This window comes from Poeciliopsis prolifica, unplaced genomic scaffold (assembly GCF_027474105.1).
Source record: "Poeciliopsis prolifica strain line A6 unplaced genomic scaffold, Auburn_PproV2 SCAFFOLD053, whole genome shotgun sequence".
NCBI classification, from domain to species: Eukaryota; Metazoa; Chordata; class Actinopteri; order Cyprinodontiformes; family Poeciliidae; genus Poeciliopsis; species Poeciliopsis prolifica.
Window position 1 is genome coordinate 1514725 of NW_026562428.1, and position 18055 is coordinate 1532779.

The 18055-nt window shown below is 45.2% G+C and overlaps 1 protein-coding gene across 1 annotated transcript in view; it reads left to right on the forward strand.

Moving 5' to 3' along the window:
- LOC129378661 (receptor tyrosine-protein kinase erbB-4-like) overlaps positions 1-18055 on the forward strand; it is an 81043-nt gene that overhangs the window by 35146 nt on the left and 27842 nt on the right. The window contains exons 13-18 of the mRNA XM_055059051.1: positions 686-779; positions 3135-3289; positions 6092-6136; positions 8554-8686; positions 16052-16174; positions 16451-16549. Coding sequence (XP_054915026.1) covers positions 686-779; positions 3135-3289; positions 6092-6136; positions 8554-8686; positions 16052-16174; positions 16451-16549 — 649 coding nt within the window. The remainder of the gene's footprint in view (positions 1-685; positions 780-3134; positions 3290-6091; positions 6137-8553; positions 8687-16051; positions 16175-16450; positions 16550-18055) is intronic.

Genomic DNA, 18055 nt, shown 5'->3' on the forward strand with positions numbered 1-18055 from the left:
AGTCAGAAACGTATAGATCGGATGCCAGCACACACACACACACACACGCACGGCTGAACACTGAGGCCTGAGGCAGTGCTGAGCTCCTGCCACTGTAATTGCAGTGTATGTACCCAATATTGAGCTCTATTGTTTACTGTCTCCTCCTTTAGATGAAAACAAAACCAACTATATTGCTTTAACTGGCTGAACAAAGGCTCTGGCAGATCTGCTACAATCTACAGAAAACAGTAACCATCTTTTCATAGCGGGGATAAAGAAGCAAACATGTTTTCTTTTTCGCTTTCAGTCTACATTTTCAAACCTCGTTATCTCGTCCTAATGCGCTCGCTTTGTTCATTCCCTTTCACTCTCTCCAGAAGCGTATTTCTTCATCTATGAGTCTCATGGCTGTTAAAAAAGAAAAAAAGCTGCTTTTGTTTTTTTATTCATCGGTCTTGTCTCTATGCATGTCGGTTAAAATAAGCATCCAGGCTGACCAGACTGTGACAAGCGAAACCGCCAGAAAAAAGACAAGTCGACGGCAGAATACACAGCTGCTACTTCAGTGAACAAGCCAGGCTCATACTGATGTAACAGTCTTCATATAGCCTACTGTAGTGTTCTCCCGATCAATATTTCAGTGTGAGTACACTCAGATCTATAATCCATGCATCTCTGTTTTCATCTTCTCGCCTTCCGTCAGGGAAGCGCGGGAATTCGCCAACGGATCCGTGTGCCTGGACTGCGACAGCCAATGCGAGAAGATGTACGGAAACAGCCTAACGTGTCTCGGCCCGGTAAGACCCGCCGGATCGAACCGGACCGCCTTTTGTTTTTGTGTTTTATTGTCTCAGAACGCACTTGAGGAATGCGGAAATGGACTCCTCTCATTTGTCTGCAAAGATAGTTTCATATCTTCTGAAGTGAACTTATTTTGTTGGAGCCTATCTGTTCTGCGCATGGGGTTTGAGTAAGTGCAGGAGCTGTTTGCAAAGGTGAGTGGAAGGTAATGGGAGAAATGATGAACTACTACTCCTGTTTAGCTCCAGCAGGCGCACATACACGTTCGACACAAGCAACAAAAACGATTATGTCGTAACCTTCACATAAAGTAACTTTGCGAGACTTTCTTCCTGCACTGAGAAAGTTAGCAGGCAGAGTTTACACAAGAGAAAGCGAAGAAACCAGAACTGCAGGTTTCATCGCGTTCCAAGTCCGTCCTAACTCCGCCTCTCCACACCTTCAACTTTACAAAACAGGACAGTGAAGCACCACATCCTCTGTTTATGTTAGACAGTTTCTGTCCTGTTACAAGATAGAAAAAAAAATTAACCACCTATAATAATAGGAAGTAGGAGACATATTAGCTTGCGGCTTCTTGACTGACTTGTGACAACTAAGTTGATGACTAGAGTTTTGGGTTTTTTTGTTGTTTTTTTTAGCTTTAGTGGCCTTTAGTTGAAAGTGATGAAACAGGAAAGTAGGTCATGAGACAGATCGGGAATCGAACCTGCAACAGTTGAGTTGAGGACTAAGGCCTCATTATGTGCAATGTGCTTAACTTCTGCACCACCACAGCACCACCAACTACTAGTGTACATTTTGTTAAAGAATCCTTTTTCCATTATTTTAGCTAACGGCTACCAGACTAAGCCATAAAGTAACAATTGTTTTACTTTTAGCCTTCTACACTGAGTCATTGGACAAATTAGAATAAACGACAGTGAACTGTTGACCATTGAATCATTACATATTCTGTATTTTTTTAATGTATTTATTAGAAAGTTCAAGCTTTGTTTCAATTCACAAACATTTGTCCCCAGCTGCCCGGCCTGGGCAGGACAAAAAATGAGAATATTCAGCCGTTTCCTCCTCTATTCTCAGCGACTCAAAAAGTTTTTCGTAGAATCGGTGCAACATATTGTTGACAGTACACCAAATGTGGACATGATATGTTTATATCCACAATACCCAGGTCCATATTTGCAAAGTTGCATTACGGGGAGACGTAGCTGATGTCCTGCATGGCTGATTCGGGCGAATAAAGTGATTCTGTGTGACTAACCTTTTCCGGCCGCCCCGCGAGAAAAGGAACAAGAGACGGAAAGGAGAGCAGCGCCTCAACACCGTGCGCACGCCGCCGACTTTGAGATGCTGCTCACATCTGAGCAGTAAATAACACCAGAGTCAATCATCCGGGCACCGCTCCAGCGTACATACGTACCCGACTACATTGAGACATCTGTATGCGCCCGCACTCGCGCCGACACGCACATGCATGCGCACAAACATGCAATGTGAGAGCAATGTTTATTGATGGCGTGTGGCCGGATTTGTCAGACTTGGAAAGGCTGTCCATCAGGTCACTGCGGTAGTCATTAGCAGCAGAGCGTGGTGCCAAAACTCCCTGAACTTCTTCCAGACAACGGCTCGAGCATATGCATACAAACTCCGCTGCCTCCCCAGAATTGTAAGTCAGGGGGTTTTTTTTGTTGTTGTTTTTGTTTGTTTTTTTTTTTATTCGATTCCCCGACACTCTCTTTCCTTCAGACGCGTAAACACACAAAGAGTACAGTCGGGTGTTTTTCTCCTCACTTTTATCCCTGCTCACTCTTCACTAGCCATCTTACTTATTCATGATGCGGCTGCGGCTGAGCTTTTTGCTCAGTTACCGTTTGTCATCTCCTCCATCACTTTCACCACGCACTGCTTTTTGACATGACCTGATTTTTCATGCATTTTGGCAATTTCAGCGAGGCTGCCTCAGAATACACTCTGGGTAATTTTGCTCTGCACATTATAAATCGCCGGATGGAATTCACGCGGGTTCTGCCGGGCTAAATTAGCCGCGATAGGAAGTGAGCAAAGCTGACACAATTTGCCGGGTTTTGAATTCGATTTTGCTCAATTTTATTCTCGCCGCTCATTTCTCATTCTATTTCCATCCCTCTTCTTTTTTTTTTTTTCTCTGCGTTACCTCTTCATCTATTGTTTTTCTCAGCTTGCCTTTCTTTGTTCGATTGGCCCGATAATCCTGTTACTGCACCCGCCACCCCTTTGCTCTTCATTTGCCCCTTGTCCACTGCTTCATCCTCCTCCTCGTCGTGACTCATCTTCTCATCTCCCTGTTTCTTCCCCTTCTAAACTCCCAGGGCCCAGACCAGTGTGTGAAATGCCTTCACTTCAAAGACGGGCCCAACTGTGTGGAGAAGTGCCCCGACGGACTGCAGGGCGCCAACAGCTTCATTTTCAAATACGCCAAGGCCAACAACGAGTGTCATCCCTGCCACGCCAACTGCACCCAGGGGTAAGAGAGGAAGGATGCGTGAAGATCGGCTTCATATGTCTGAAAGTTTATTCGTTTCTCTTATCTGTTCAACTGCTAGTCACTCTCAATATGTCGCCCTGGCCTTTCAAGACATCACAAAAGAGAAGTGCTTTTTCTCCGTTGACCTTAATGGAGCAAAACCGGATCAACTGTTAGCGGAGGGGCAGGTTGCAGACAAACAGCAGGAGGAGGGGGAGATATGAGCTGAGGAAACCATAAAGCAGACGGCTGGCTGCAGATAAATAAAGCGAAGGGACAATTGGACAGGAGCTGCATTCAGTCGGTTCAGAAGGGTCAGATTTAGCTCATTATCAGGTGTTATTGTTGCTGCAGGACTCATTTCTTATAGAGAAGACGAACCGGAATACTAAAGAGGAAGTGTTGTGCGTGATGTGAAGCCACATTCAATGTCCAGGTCTCACTAAACACGTGTGTTTGTGAGGACGACAACACCATTAAAGATTACCAGTGTGGACATTGTCTTTGATATTTTGAAATTGCCATTTGAAGTCAATTGTTGACATAAAAAATAAATAGCTACTGTTAATTCAGTGTCGTCGTTGGTGACCTTGTCAAAAGTTAGCTGGATGAAGACCATGTGAAACACATTTGTTGTCGAATTTGCTAGCTTAGATGACCTAGCTAGGTGCTATGATATGATAGCTTGCTGCTATGGTATGTTACTTTGGCGTTTTGGAAAGCTAGATTGGTGCTATGGTATGCTAGCTTGGTCTTATGTCTGCTAACCTGATATTATGGTACGTTAGCTTGATGTTGTGGTATATTAGCTAGGTGCTATAAAATACTAGTTTGGTGCTATAGTACCTTAGAATTGTGCTGCATCTACTCAGGTAAAATGCTCTTACTTGTTTTCATAAATATGCCAGATTTATGATGCTTAAGGCTCTGATTAGACTGAAGCTGCACTTAAAGCTTTTTTTTTTACTTTGTATAAAAGTATACGAAATGTTGATCAACTCAAAGGATTGTTCTCAGCTTCTTGAACATTTCATTAATGAAGGAAGAGCGCTAACTTCAACATGATTTGTAGCTAATCAGCCCGATTGCTAGGCTGTTCATTTGACGACGAGGCAGCTCTGACAGGGCCTCAGTTGTCGCCAGTTTAATTCCAGACTCAACCAGCTCTCCTCATTTTCTGGCCAATTTGTTGTGTTTTGTGTGCTCTAACGCAGTAATTCCAGAAACCTTCTCCTGCGTCCACCCTGCTGCTCAAAAGCCACAACACACGGATCGGGATTTAATGAGCAGTGACGAGTGCGCTCTAATCACTTCCTGCGCACCTGCTGTTCCCATCACTTTCCACTGAAACACCTTTCATCTGAACCACCCTCCAGCGGCAGAGGTTGCTGAGACAGATAGGAAATAACATGCACATCGCACACTTTTTCAAATTAAAACAGCTTTTCAGTAAAGGCTGATTATTTGGCAGTTTAATATTCATGAGGATTCATTTGGAGGATTCCCTTCCTTCCGCTACTTGATCAATACGGACTTTGCATTTACCTCCCTCTTAATATCCACTCCTCTTTGGATATTAAGGTCATTTCCTGAAATGTACGCAAGTTGAAACCGCAGCGGTTTGTCCAAACACCGAGCGCTTTCATCGAAACTTAACCTGAAGTCAGAGTTGCCAGGCAACACTCATTAAACACGCCTTAAAGCCGCGCCCGACCATTTTGAAATGGTTTGAACAGCAAACTTAAGGTGCCTGCCAGGAAAATAATAATAGTGTTTAACATGGGAGTATTGAGGAGCACTGTATGAAAATATTGTTATGCTCTGTAACTGGCTAATGATGTTGGAATATGATTTGTTCACATAATATTGAATGTATTTCATTATCTTTACGTTAAAGACCAAATTAGCTGAGATTGTCCAATAGGAATTCACCCTGAATACAGAGCACAACAATAAAATTCATTTTGAGGTAAAATCCCCGAATGCCAAGAAATGAACATGAAATTCCCTGATTGGCTCAAAAGCCAATCAGAATCAGCCATCATTGACACCGAGAACAAATCGCCGCAAACACAGGACTTTCACGCCTCCAGCGAGCTTTGAAGTGGGAGCCGTATTTCTGGGAACTTGAAGGAGGAAAAGCTGAGAGAGTGGATTTATCTGCAGTCGCCATGCGTCGTCACTCAGTAATATAAAACAGTGATTTAGAGCTTCTGATGTTTATTAAAAACTAGAAATACTGTCCTGCTTTGTGCATGGAGAGTAATCTCGACTGTTTCTGTGTTTTATTATTGTTATGTAATAAAGCATGGCGTAAAAGGAGCTAAATAAAGCGGCGGCGGCCAGCAGGCTGCAGTAAACCGTATCGCACCAGAACAGATGAGTCTCCATGCCACCTACACTGACCCGTCTGCACCTCCAACACGACCTCACACTGCGGATCGTTCAACCTCAAACCTGCTCTTCGGGAAAGGAGGATTCTATCACCTCCTTTCTGAATCCTCTACATACGTAGATGTAGCTGCGGAGGATATTTACATCCTCAGTTTCTTCTATTTCTGTGCTGCAGCTTTGCGTTGCTGACTGCATCTTGTGCGGCCACAAGCTTTGACATATCCCACCAAACAAAAGCATTGCCCTCCAGCCCAAACACCTCTTCCCTGATACCTTGACAAGTGGTCAGCCCTGCTTCCATTTTCCGCCCGGAGACGACTGATTGATGGGGAAGAAAGACAACATGAGGTCTGCTCACAACCTGTCCCTGATTTAATAGATGCTCTCTCTGGTTTCTCTACCCTGCAGGTGCATCGGGCCGCGGCTCCAGGACTGCGTGGGGATGATGGACAGGTGAGCCGTCTCCCGGTGCATTTTGGGAAGCGGGGACCTGTGGTGGGGACCACAGTCAGGTTCTGCCAGAACTCGTTAAAGTTCCTGTTAAAACCCGCTTCTCTAGATGCTCGTTAACAAGAGGCTTATGTGACCCAGAATTTGTGTGTGTGTGTGTGTGTTTGTGTGTGTGCGCGCGCGCTTGCACCAAACTTGTGGTCCAGTTAGGAAGTAGATGTCTTTCCGGATTTTCAAAACAAGCTTTTCTTTGAATAACGGTGCTTCCACAAGTGTTGTCTCCTGAATCTGATCATTTCTCACAATTTGAAATACGACCTTAAGCTGGAGACGTACTGCACACTGACATAGATCAGTTGTAGAAACAATGCTGATAGCTTGGATCACCCAATACAATGAAGACTGAATATTAACTACTTTCGGACTTCTGCTTTACAGTTATTTATGGATCGTCTTAACAATGGGGTTTGCCTAATCTAACATAGTATTGCATAAGTTGGCTTTAAATGTCTGCATCCATAAATCCATCTAAGAATGGATTTATGCAGACAGCAAAGGGTTAATATTATATACTAGTAAGTTGAAACTGATTGTTGTGTGCCTACTATTGTGGACAAAATTTAAAGAGCTACATAGAAAAAAGACAAATGTTTTTTTACATTTTGCTACATTGACACAAATGAAACCGTTCCCTCAGGTTGATTTTGTGGCGGCTCTTTTCTCCGAGTTCCTCCAACGCTATCATCCCATCGGTCTCATCCACTGACCCCGTGTCACTCTTCCTGCTGCAAACCCATTTCGTCCTAATTTCGGGAGTCTTTTCTCTCATCCAGCGATGCCTCAGCCTGTTATTCGATGTCTCGCTGTCAGCTCCGGTTGTTTTCTCCAAAACCCCTTCCACTCTTTCGTCGTAGATTTTACAGACAATTTTTGGGGGGGAAATTCCCCTTTCAAATCAATTCCCTCAAACGTCAGCGTTACTGCAGCACGTCGCTGCGTGTGTGACAAATTTCCGTTTCCCCCTCCCTTAAGTCCGCCACAATCGATGCGGCGCATGCGGCGGCACCTTGCTCCGCCGTACCAAAGCAGGACCCCCGGTCTTCCATTAGCCGCAAATGGCTTTTACAGCTGATAGACTTTTGAACTTTGAGTATCGAAGCAGGGAACGTTCCGGCATCGGAAAGGGGTGAATGTGGAGCAAACGGGAGGAAGCGAAGGGGAATCGCCGGGACAAAGAGTAATATAAGGGTGGGAATTAATGGTAGCTTAACAGTATCTACAAGTGCAGTTGCTATATAAATGGCAAACGCATTAGCAGTGTCATTAGGGATGACAGAGCGCTTTTAGCACCCAACCTTTTACTCTTCCCTACAGCTGGTTCTTCCTCGTGTGGCGGGAAAGCATTTTGAGAAGGAAAGGTACTTTTGATTACTGGATTATTAGAGTGTTTCTCCAGCTGAGGGCAAGAAAAATGACTGGAGTTTTAAGTTTTTAGCTCTCGACGTTTCCTGGTATTGATGAAGTCATAAAGAAGGGGAGAGCTGGGGTAATAAAAGCTGCTCCTCCTCCGCGGACGAAGGAACGAGAAACACACGGCATCAAACAGTTGCAGTCAAAAAGTTCCAGTGAAAGGTTCTAAGATAAATAAACCTTGTCTGCATTTTCTCAGACACAATCAAAGCTGAAAAAAGCCCAACTGATCAAACAGCTTGTTTGATTTAAGACAAAAAAAATAACTGAGCAAAATATCACCGAAGCACGTTTCCCTTCCTCTGGAACATCAGATTGAATGCACTTTAACTGGTAGACTGCAGTCCAAAAGCAAACTACTCTGCGAGTCCTTTTGATTTAGGCAGGAGAATCAAAGGAGGCGAACTTTTGGTCCAGGATCCTGTGAACCCCAATCCGTCACAACCGGATCTGAAGGACTTCTCGCCGCTGCAAACATTTACAAGCGGGCGGATTCTTGCCACAGGGCTGTGCTGCCTTAGTTTTCCCTTTGTGCTTCATTTGCCTTATCTTTGTTTGAATCCTTAAAAGACTAAAAGGAAAAATATTAAACTCATTTTAAATATTAATGGCGTGTTTTTAAGGCCGTTGGGGAATTGGCTTTTCAGCACAAAATAATTTCTCAGCAAGTTTCGAACAAGACGCGGAAAAAACCCCAACAAACCCTTTGAATCTTTGCGAGAAGCTCATTCTTAATGATTCTCTTGCAGAGTTAAATAGAGTAGGAAGTATTGCTAAATCAAAAATTAGCACAACAAAGAGCCGAATCGTGTTTTTAACTCTGACTGGTTGTACCTGCTTCTTAAACAACAGCGCTGACAGAAACGGGCATTTCCATTCGTCGACCGCAGTTGGACGTTGTTTGAAGACGTCCGGCTGCTCCGACAGTGTTTTTACCGTTCTCTCTCCAGGACGCCGCTGATAGCAGCCGGCATCATCGGGGGTCTGTTCATCGTCGTCATCCTGGCGCTGGGCGTGGCCGTTTACGTTCGACGCAAGAGCATCAAGAAGAAGAGAGCCTTGAGACGCTTCCTGGAGACCGAGGTGAGAGTCGAGTCCTTCCATCCGTCCCATCTCAGCATCGGGACCTTCTCACATCCTCAACACGTCCGCTTGTCCTTTAGAAAAACTAAAGCGAACAGCAAGTTATTAAAACTCCAAAGTTTTAATAAGGCGGAAAAAAACAAGCTGCTGTTTGGCCAAATGTAAACATTTAGTTTTATTTTTAGTTTGGATGTTTGCTTCTTTTTAATTGGGGCCTTTTCCCTCTTAACATCAGCAGACCTTCAGACATCCAACCTTGAGCAGGTGCTTATCCAAACTGTGTGAGCGTAGGATTTTATTTTTTATTTTTAAATTATGCATGTCTGCCATTGCTCATCGATCTGGCCTTGAAGACGGTTCATTTCTTGGAAGCCTCGGGCGGGCGGAGTGGACTTTATATTCACAGGAGAGAGTCAAACATGGCCGTGCCAGGGACTGTGGAGTCGGCTTGCGAGGCTTTCATCCTCTCGCGTCGCGCGGAGCCCCGGCAGTTATGTCATCGGTGTCGTCGCCGCGGCCCAGTCGGGGCAGGCCGCCTGTCGCTTTGCATTAGTGTAATTCACAGGTAGAAGGCTTGGCGTTATAGACAGCTGTCAGGGCGGAGACGCGGGAGGGGCGACCGCGGGGCACTTCCTGCCTCATCCCGGCCGCATGCATCCATCTTAATCAGCTCGGCTGTGTTCCGACAACAGCTTGACCTCGAGGGGAAGCGGGTCTGCTAATGCACTGTCACGGAGGAGGAGGAGGAGCTGGGAAGGTGCTGGCCGACAGGGATTCCTTTTGCTCCTTTTGCATCTTTCTCCCTTCATCTTGTCCTGAAACCGATTTAGATTTCCAAAGCACGGGCGTCCCTGTCCCTGTCCTCCCAGGATGCCTAATTGTGGTGTAAAAGCAATTAGGCCCAATCAAATCCTACAAGCTCTTGGTAGGTCAGCCTCGGGGTCGTACCACAGGTTTAATCATCTCGACGGCATGCATTGAGAGACATTAGTGTATAAATCCTTAATGTGTCCGGCCAATAGGAGCATTAAGAGAACAGGGAGGACGGGGAGTTGTGCCTGAAAGTGACCTGTCAGAGCTGCAGCCTGCGGCAAAAAGAAGGAATAATCTGTTCCAGACATCTCAGCAGAAGGAGGAATAGTCCAGATAGATCTGCTTCTCTGCTCACTTTCATTGTATCAAACCTGCAAAGGATTCATTCCACTAGAACTTTTCCACATTTTGTCACGTCACAACCACAGATCACATAAGCGGTGAACGCTGTGCACTGACAGCGCGGCTCATTTATTTATTTTTGCTTCGAGCTTCGAAGCCGTTTAGCCCACCTAGGTTATGTTTGCAGAAATATTTTTGAAGTCTTGAATCACTTGGTTGCTTTGTGAACATTTCTGTTGAACATAGTTCAACGTCTGAGTAGAAGTTGTGGTTCGTCACTTCTTAATAATTCAAGTAGTTTAAATTCATGCTGTCATAATGAAGCGGGCGGAGTGTAATATCCTTATTTATGGAACAAAGTTTCACTTTTCAGCCAACATTCAAAATACTGTGTGGCAGAAAACTTCACAGTTTTGGATAAATCAAATAATGTGAGAACTGCATTCTGGTTTCTGATGTGAAAGTGACAACAGCAGAGTTGAGCCATGTGTCCCAGACACCAGGCAGCGGTTGTTCTAGGAATGTATGAAATCATGCCTCACTTTTTGATTTCTGAAACCATTTATCGTCTTTCCTGCCAGCCCAAGTCTGCCCTATCACATTAACGTCTCGATAAAGCTCTGGAGTTTCTCAGCTATGATGCGGCTCACTGTGTGGGAACGAACGCGGTTTCTTCCTGAAAGGCCTCTCGGCGAGCGAGGGGCGGAGAAAGAAGCGCGGCCCGTGTCAGACGTTCCCGCGGCTCTTCTTTCAGCCTGACGGAGACGTGGGCTCTCTATTCAGACGTATACAATAGAGCTGACTCGGTGCTGGCGAATGGAGATCAAGCTTGTCTGGATGAGGGATTTTGGTGCGGCGAAGGCTCAGGGACACCCCCCCACCCACACACATCCCTCCATCCTCTCCTCCTCGTCTGCCGCGGCTGTTTGAAAGAGAGAGAGAGCGCACCTCTTGTGTCAGAGCGGGAAGAGATGCCTCCAGTTGTGCGCTGTCAGAACACGATCTGAGCATATTTCCATATCAAGGACACGTGCGAAGGCTGTGTCAGTGTTGACTTGCAAAACACACTCCTAAAACCTCTCTTTGTTGTTTTTTTTTCTCCCCTCCTCCCTTTCTTAGTCTCTCTCTTTTTTTCTTTCTGTCTTTCACCTCGGAACAGAGAGACACCCAGAGCCCCGTTTGAAAACGTCTCATCCTGTTGTATCTTTGTAAGGAAGGCCTCCTGAAAACAAATTGCTTTTCTCCCTGGAAAGAACGCGGCAAGCAGCCGCCTCGCCGCTGCGAGCTCTGAACTTTGACCCCTGTACAATGAAGCGGGACTAATGCGCTCAGAATTGCCCTCTCCTTACTTCCTCAAGGTCCTCCTCCTCCTCTTTAGCTGCTTTGTGTTCAGACCGGGGATGTGGACAGCTGTAGCACTGCTTACATGGATTCCCAATGTTTAGGGACAATGGACAGGATCCTGTTTGATGGACAGTGTCCTCCGTCTGCAGTCTTACTGAATTGTAAATAGACTCGTGACCAGATGCAGATCAGTAGCTAAAGCTGGGGGTGTAAACCGAAAACTCACAAGACAAGACGAGACACATGTTGTTTCTTTTAACTCTTCAGACACCAGGAGAGGGTTTTCAACCAACCATCCTCTGTTGGTATTTATCGGTTCTACCGGAAGCCTGAAATGCTGCCAAGCAAATGCTTCAAGAGTAGTTGGGGCAACTTCTACTGCGACTTCGTCAGCCGACGCCATGCCGACCACTACCGGGTAGTTCTCACGATTTGGCAGTCTTATTGTATGACGAGATCTTGACAAATGCCAATCTGGGGCAGATGGGTATGTGACGGGAGGAAGCTGACACTGAACCGACGAGCTTCCAACTGCGAGACCGCTACCCGCTGAGACGCCGCCGCCCCGCTGCCTTAAGGACCCGACACATGAAGAAAGGATGTTTCTCCTTTTCCATTTTATTTCCTGGGCAACGTCAATGCAGAGACGATTGCTTGTCGTCCTCCAGTCAATCAGTCGGGGATGTTTATCCATGTGAACATTTTAAAGTGACACAAGAAAGTTCACACTATTTCTGACTAGATGTGGAAATGAACTGGAGACCTCACAGTTGGACTTCTGCCATCTTTGCCAGCTGAGAGACACCAAATGTATGAATCCGTTCATTTTTTTTTTAATGTTCTCGCTGTTTTTTTTGCTGTCGTTTTGATTCGCTCGGGAGGCTTAGAAAGATTAAATCCACAACAAAATTTGCGCAGCTCGGCTTTGGACACATCCTGTCAGCATTACGTCGAACGCGTGTGAAGAGGGCGACTTAGTGAGTCCACTTGAAAGCTGCAGCGAGGTGCCGTCGCTCAGCCGGACCTCCGGAGCTGAGCGACGTGACTCGTGCTCAACAGCAGATGTTTTTCTTTTGTGAAAACAGAACTACAATAAAACAAAGGCAGCGTCTGGATGTTTTGACGAACAGCTGCGTTGCTTCCACCCTGCTATGTTGGAAAAATCTGGAAATTGGCTTCACATTTACCGTTATTCTTACAATTTGTAGCTTTCATTTGAAACAGAAACTGCCATTTATCACAATAATAAATTATATCATAGATATCTTTGTATCTATGTCATCAATCAGAATATCAGGGAATAAATGTGACATATTAGACATTTCTGGTTCAAAAACAATCCCATAACTTTTCAGCTACTGTTCTAACTTCCTGCTGGGGTTGGCTGTGTGACATTGCTTCATTTATGCACAATCCATTTCATTTTAGCCTGATTATTAAAAGTACCGTTGCTGAAACATTTTTCGATCGTAACCGTCATTTAATAATCATTTTAGTAAATACAGCTGTGTTTGAATGCTTTCCCTGAATGCTAGTTTTATTCCAAACGGATCATAACTAATATTACTCTTTGCTCCCAGCTGCTGGCTGAAAGGTTTCTCCGTGACAAAGCTGCTTCACTTCAGTGTGTTTCAATTACGAAGCATGACAACGGCAGCATTTCTGAGCGGCTAATGTGAACATTAAAGTATCCACCCGAGGGGCTTTCAGAGCAACTTGATGTTTGAAGACACTGTTTACTTCTCCGGCGCTCGGTAATTCTGGGAATGTATGCTGGCCGGGAGGCTCAAACGCGGCGCTTATTTGTCCAATGTAGCGTCGGCGTCCTGTCCGCGGCGCCACCGGTGCAGCTCATTTGGCGGCGGCACTGCGCGTTATTAGCTGGTAAATAAAGTGGCGTGGCGAGAGCGCGGGCGAGAGAGACCTCAGGAGAGTTTTACTGGCCTTATATGGATTTAGTAGAGCTCTCCTCTCGGTCCAGTCCAGCCTTGTCCTAATGAAACAATAACAGCTACAGCCTGTCACCATCTGCTCTTATTACCGCCCCTCCCAACCCCCCTCTTCTCCTTCCTGCAACCCTTTTCAGTCTCATCCCTTCCTGTCGGAGCTCCTCCATCACTTTCCACCTTCAGCTGCGCTCGTTTCCATTGCAGCCGTGCAAAAACGCTCACAAACACACAGATGACAATCATTCGCTTCGCTGACGCAGCCTCATACGATGATGCGAGGAATAAAAAAATACAGGTTACTTGATGGGGCGTGCATAAGACTGACATTACAGACAGGATCTCCAGCAGTAGTCGGTGTTCCAACGGCTCTGAGGAGGCCTCTGACTGAAGACTGTTGCTGATTACAGTCTCATGAGCGTCATGACACGCTAACGGCTCAGTATCCGGGCAGCAGACATTATATTCCACACTGACGATGTCATGATGACATCACCGGCTGCTAGCTAGCTCGCTCTGCTGATCCACCTGGTTTTGCCACTCCTCTTCAAATCTCTGCCTGTTGGTGTGATTGGATCCTCCTCGACCTCCTCTGGGATGTGGGGGTCAAAGTTCACATACTATTGGAGCATCTGAGAAGCTAATCATCTGCCTCCTGATGACATTACAAAAAAAAAAAAAGGAGAAGAGCAAGCGTCCTTCGAGACGCGCAGCATCCAGGACCAGAGGGAATATTTGTCTGAAGAAGCGAAATTGTAAACTTTGTCAAATCAAACTGCAAATTTATGCAACTTTTGGCTGCTTATTCCCTCCATACAGATCAACGCTGAACAAACATTCAGCTGCATAAACATACGACTGCATGAATATGGAAGATGACCATGATTAGAATTAGATTTAAGTGAGTAAAAACTTATATTCATATAAGCCTAATAAATTCTTTATATTAACCAACCTACACACACACACACACACACACACACACTCACACACACTACCGCTTATACAATATGCATGCATAGATAACAGCTAATCTGCATTGAAATGCCCTGTATGTTGCTTATGTTTGCATTCCAATGAGAATGAACTTTTGTTCAACTGTTGACATTTTAAAGATTTGAATATCTTTTTATATTTCATCAACAAGCAGTGAGAGTTTCTCCAACCAGTCCGACTGAAGCTCCTCTGCTTCCCTTGACATCCGTCAACGTTTTCCTTTGGACCAGACGGCGCCAACACATTTCAGCATTTCGTATTGAGACACCAAGAATCCAGCCGACGCTTTCGGGGAGACCGTTTGGGGTTAGATGTTGCTGCAGATTTTTTAAGACAACGCTGTCAGGTTCTGCTCATATTCATTAAAGGTCATATTTATAATAAAATATCAGGTAACGGAGTGAAAATTGCTGGATTACGTCAAACCGATTCTCAAATGAAAACTTTGAGAATTGAAGCCAAATTGTGATTTCATTGAAATTTATATCAAAATAGAATCTGACAAGTGGTGGGGGGAGGGGTTGTGTTGATTCACAGCTTGGTTGCCCTAGTGACATGGGTCTGGACCAGTGAGCGCGCGCCGTGGTCGGGCCGAGCCGAGCGGCTGATCTATGGCCTCATTAGAATGTTGGATGGCCTGCGGTCTGCTGGTGATTATGCCGCTGATGGAGCGCGCCACTGCAGGGACTCGATAGGCTGATCGCTCATTAAGACGCGTATCGATCAGAGCCATCGACGCCCCGGGCCGCCGTGTGAACAGGTGCGTTGCGCTCTGGCGGCTCCGCGCTCCTCTCACACCGGGGGCGGAGCAGGCGGCCTGTTAAAACCCTGACCAGAACGTTTTCTGTGAGCACAGCTGCCGGGCTCATCAGACGACACCAGATGTCTTTAAAATCTTTTTGTTCTCGTCTTCCACTGTCGGCCGTTTCGACAAATTCATCACCTGAAGCGAACTCTGCATCTTTATACTGCAGGATTTCTGTTCGAAAGAAGAGAACGTGACTCTGGCTCCTCCTGAGCCTGAACTCTACCTGCTTCTGGATCAAGAAAAGACAAAGTGTGAAACGTGCCTGCTGCTGTTTTAATTCATTATGTTTAATAGAGCAGAGAAGCCTCGACCTTCACTCAGTTCATCTGCTACACACGGTCCATTTTCCAAGAACCAATCACTGCAGGGGAAAAAAGTTAGCTCTCGTCTTCAAAAGCATTTGTTTGCTTTGGTTTTGACTATGACTGTTGGTTCCAGGTTTTAGGAGTCCGATAGCGGACAACCTCTGTGTCCACAGGGACCACAACCACTACTCAACACATAGAGATGCATATTTTCATAGTTCAAAAACCAAATATGCATTAATATGCTTCAATAGGCACAGTGGAAATGCCTACAATATTTCCCATTTTTGCTTTTAGGGTTTCAGCCAATCAGAGTCAAGGAAAATGAATGGTGTTTATCGATTGGCTGCTTTGCGAACACCAACCAGTAGCATTGCTCCACTGTTGTTTTAGTGTCAAAGAAATCTCCAAATAGACACATTTTAGGTTAATAATTTGGTGTTAAGCTACAGAGGAATAATGGTGGAAAGAAGAACCGTCTCCATGTCAACGTCTACTTCCTGTTTGTTGCAGCCCTGCGTAGCGTCGACGTCTGTCGAAGTTAGCTTGGACTATTCGCTCCAAATTAGAAAGAGACACGCCTAGCTCAAGTTTTGTATTTTGCAACATTTTAAAAAGTTTACTCAAACTTCACATAACCATCAAGGAAAATCTGGCCAATGACGGCGTCTGTAAGTTTAGCTGAAGAACTGTGATTGGCTGAGCTCAGGTGTTTCTACTAGAATATACAATCTGATCAGAAATGAATTGTTCCTGTTTGTCTTCCCTGCTAAAGTAAGGAGTGTGTTGTGTGTGTGTGTGTGTTGTCCAGCTGGTGGAGCCTCTCACCCCCAGTGGCACCGCCCCCAACCAGGCTCAGTTGCGCATCCTGAAGGAGACGGAGCTGAAGAGGGTCAAGATCCTGGGCTCTGGAGCGTTTGGAACTGTCTATAAGGTCAGAGGTCATCCGGCTGCATTTTGTTCCATCTGAATTTGAATAACATTAAAATGTGAATATTATAAGTACAGAATAAAACAACGACAACAAAAAAGTTTGCGATCAAGAATAAATGACATTTACATTCACAATTCAGTTCAGACTTTCGTATCAGAAAACATGGAGAGCAGCCATTAAACGCCCCTTGTCCCACCGCTGAGTGTGTCAGGGTCAAGGTGTGTGTTCCTGAGGACAAGCGGCTGCGTCTTCATGTCCGCCGCTCGTTTGTTTCAGGGCATCTGGGTCCCGGAGGGCGAGACGGTGAAGATCCCCGTCGCCATAAAGATTCTGAGCGAGGCCACGGGTCCCAAGGCCAACGTGGAGTTTATGGACGTGAGTATTTCCGTCTCTCTGGGTCGTCGTGGTTCAGTTGCCAGCAACTTCTCACGAGTCTGAGTCTGAGCTGGTAATAAAGAGAAACTCACAGCGGCGTGCAGCCAGCACGTATTGAACAAGACTCTATTAAAGAAAAACAGCTCCTGGCTTATGAGATATGGCTTTATTGGAGTCCAGAGTGATGGAGGGAAGTGGAAGAAGGAAGTAAGCGGTGGAGTTTCTGTCAGCTTCACTCCATCAGCCACGCCAGGTTTGACCTCTGAGGCCATTTCGCTTAAACATCGTCACATCATTCAGAACCGGAGAGACACTTTGATTCTCCTCCTTCTCAGTGGTTCTGCTGCTTATCATTCTAGTGCCAATAAACCCATTTGCACCCTTTTCTAGACTTCAGTTCATGATGTTTTGGTTGATTTTTTTTTTCTTTTCTTTTTGGGACAGGGACGGAGTTAGGGGTAACTCAAAAATAAGTCCAGTATTTTTGTATGGCACTGAATTCAACTGAACGAAAAGGGACTCTGTTCAACTGTTTTTGCCTGCTGCATCACCTGTGATTCAGTCTCATCACCTTTTCCAGATAATAGATCCATTAGTCGTACTGAATGTCTCACTAAGAGGCTGTCTTGGTGACATTTAGGAGCTTCACAAAACACACTGAGCGTCCAGCCTCCTGAAAGCAAAGTGTGGCGAATTTGTCACGTGGCAGCCATCGTTCGCCATCTGCTTGGAGGGTTTTATGCAAAAGAGGAGATGCAGTTGCAAATATTCCCAAATCAATGTAATTTAAAAAATAAAAATAAAAAAGGCTTTAAAAATTAGAGACTTATTTCAGTGAATCGATTCAAACAGTAGAAATGATTCTGAAGATTCCATCCATGCATATTAATGGAAAGTTAAGTGGAAGGAAAAAGTATCAGAAAAAAAGCTTCCAAACATGAATGAATGTGGCATGTAACTAACTGAAACTCAAATTCACTTTTTCTGTTAATAAAAAAAAACGAGTGATGAAAAGTTTAGTGGAAAGAAACACTGCAACCTTCTTTGTATAAAATGCCAATTGTCTGAGACACCTTAGAGACGACGCAAGGACTCAGGGCCAGAACAGCAGCAACAAGTTGTGATGCCAGCCTGAAACATGAAAGTATTCATCAGTTTATTTATTCACTTTTTGAACTTAAATATTGAAATACATCAACTTTTCCACAGCATTTCTATATATAGAAGCCCCAGTATGTCTGTTCTTTCCTATAGAACCTTTTTTTTGTGATCCCAGCATCTTTCCTTCTTCCTCTGTTTCCTTTTCCCAGGGTGTGTGTGTGTGTGTGTGGGTGTGTGGGGGGGCGGGATCTGTCCATCCAGAGCCAATATGCTCTGTCTGTTGGCTTGTTAAACAGCAATCTAAAGGCAGGCTCACACTTCGCCACTGAGAAACTGGCCACTGGAGTGCCGACTCCAGGGCACACTCAGAAAATCCACAAAAACGCGTACCCACACATTGACGCA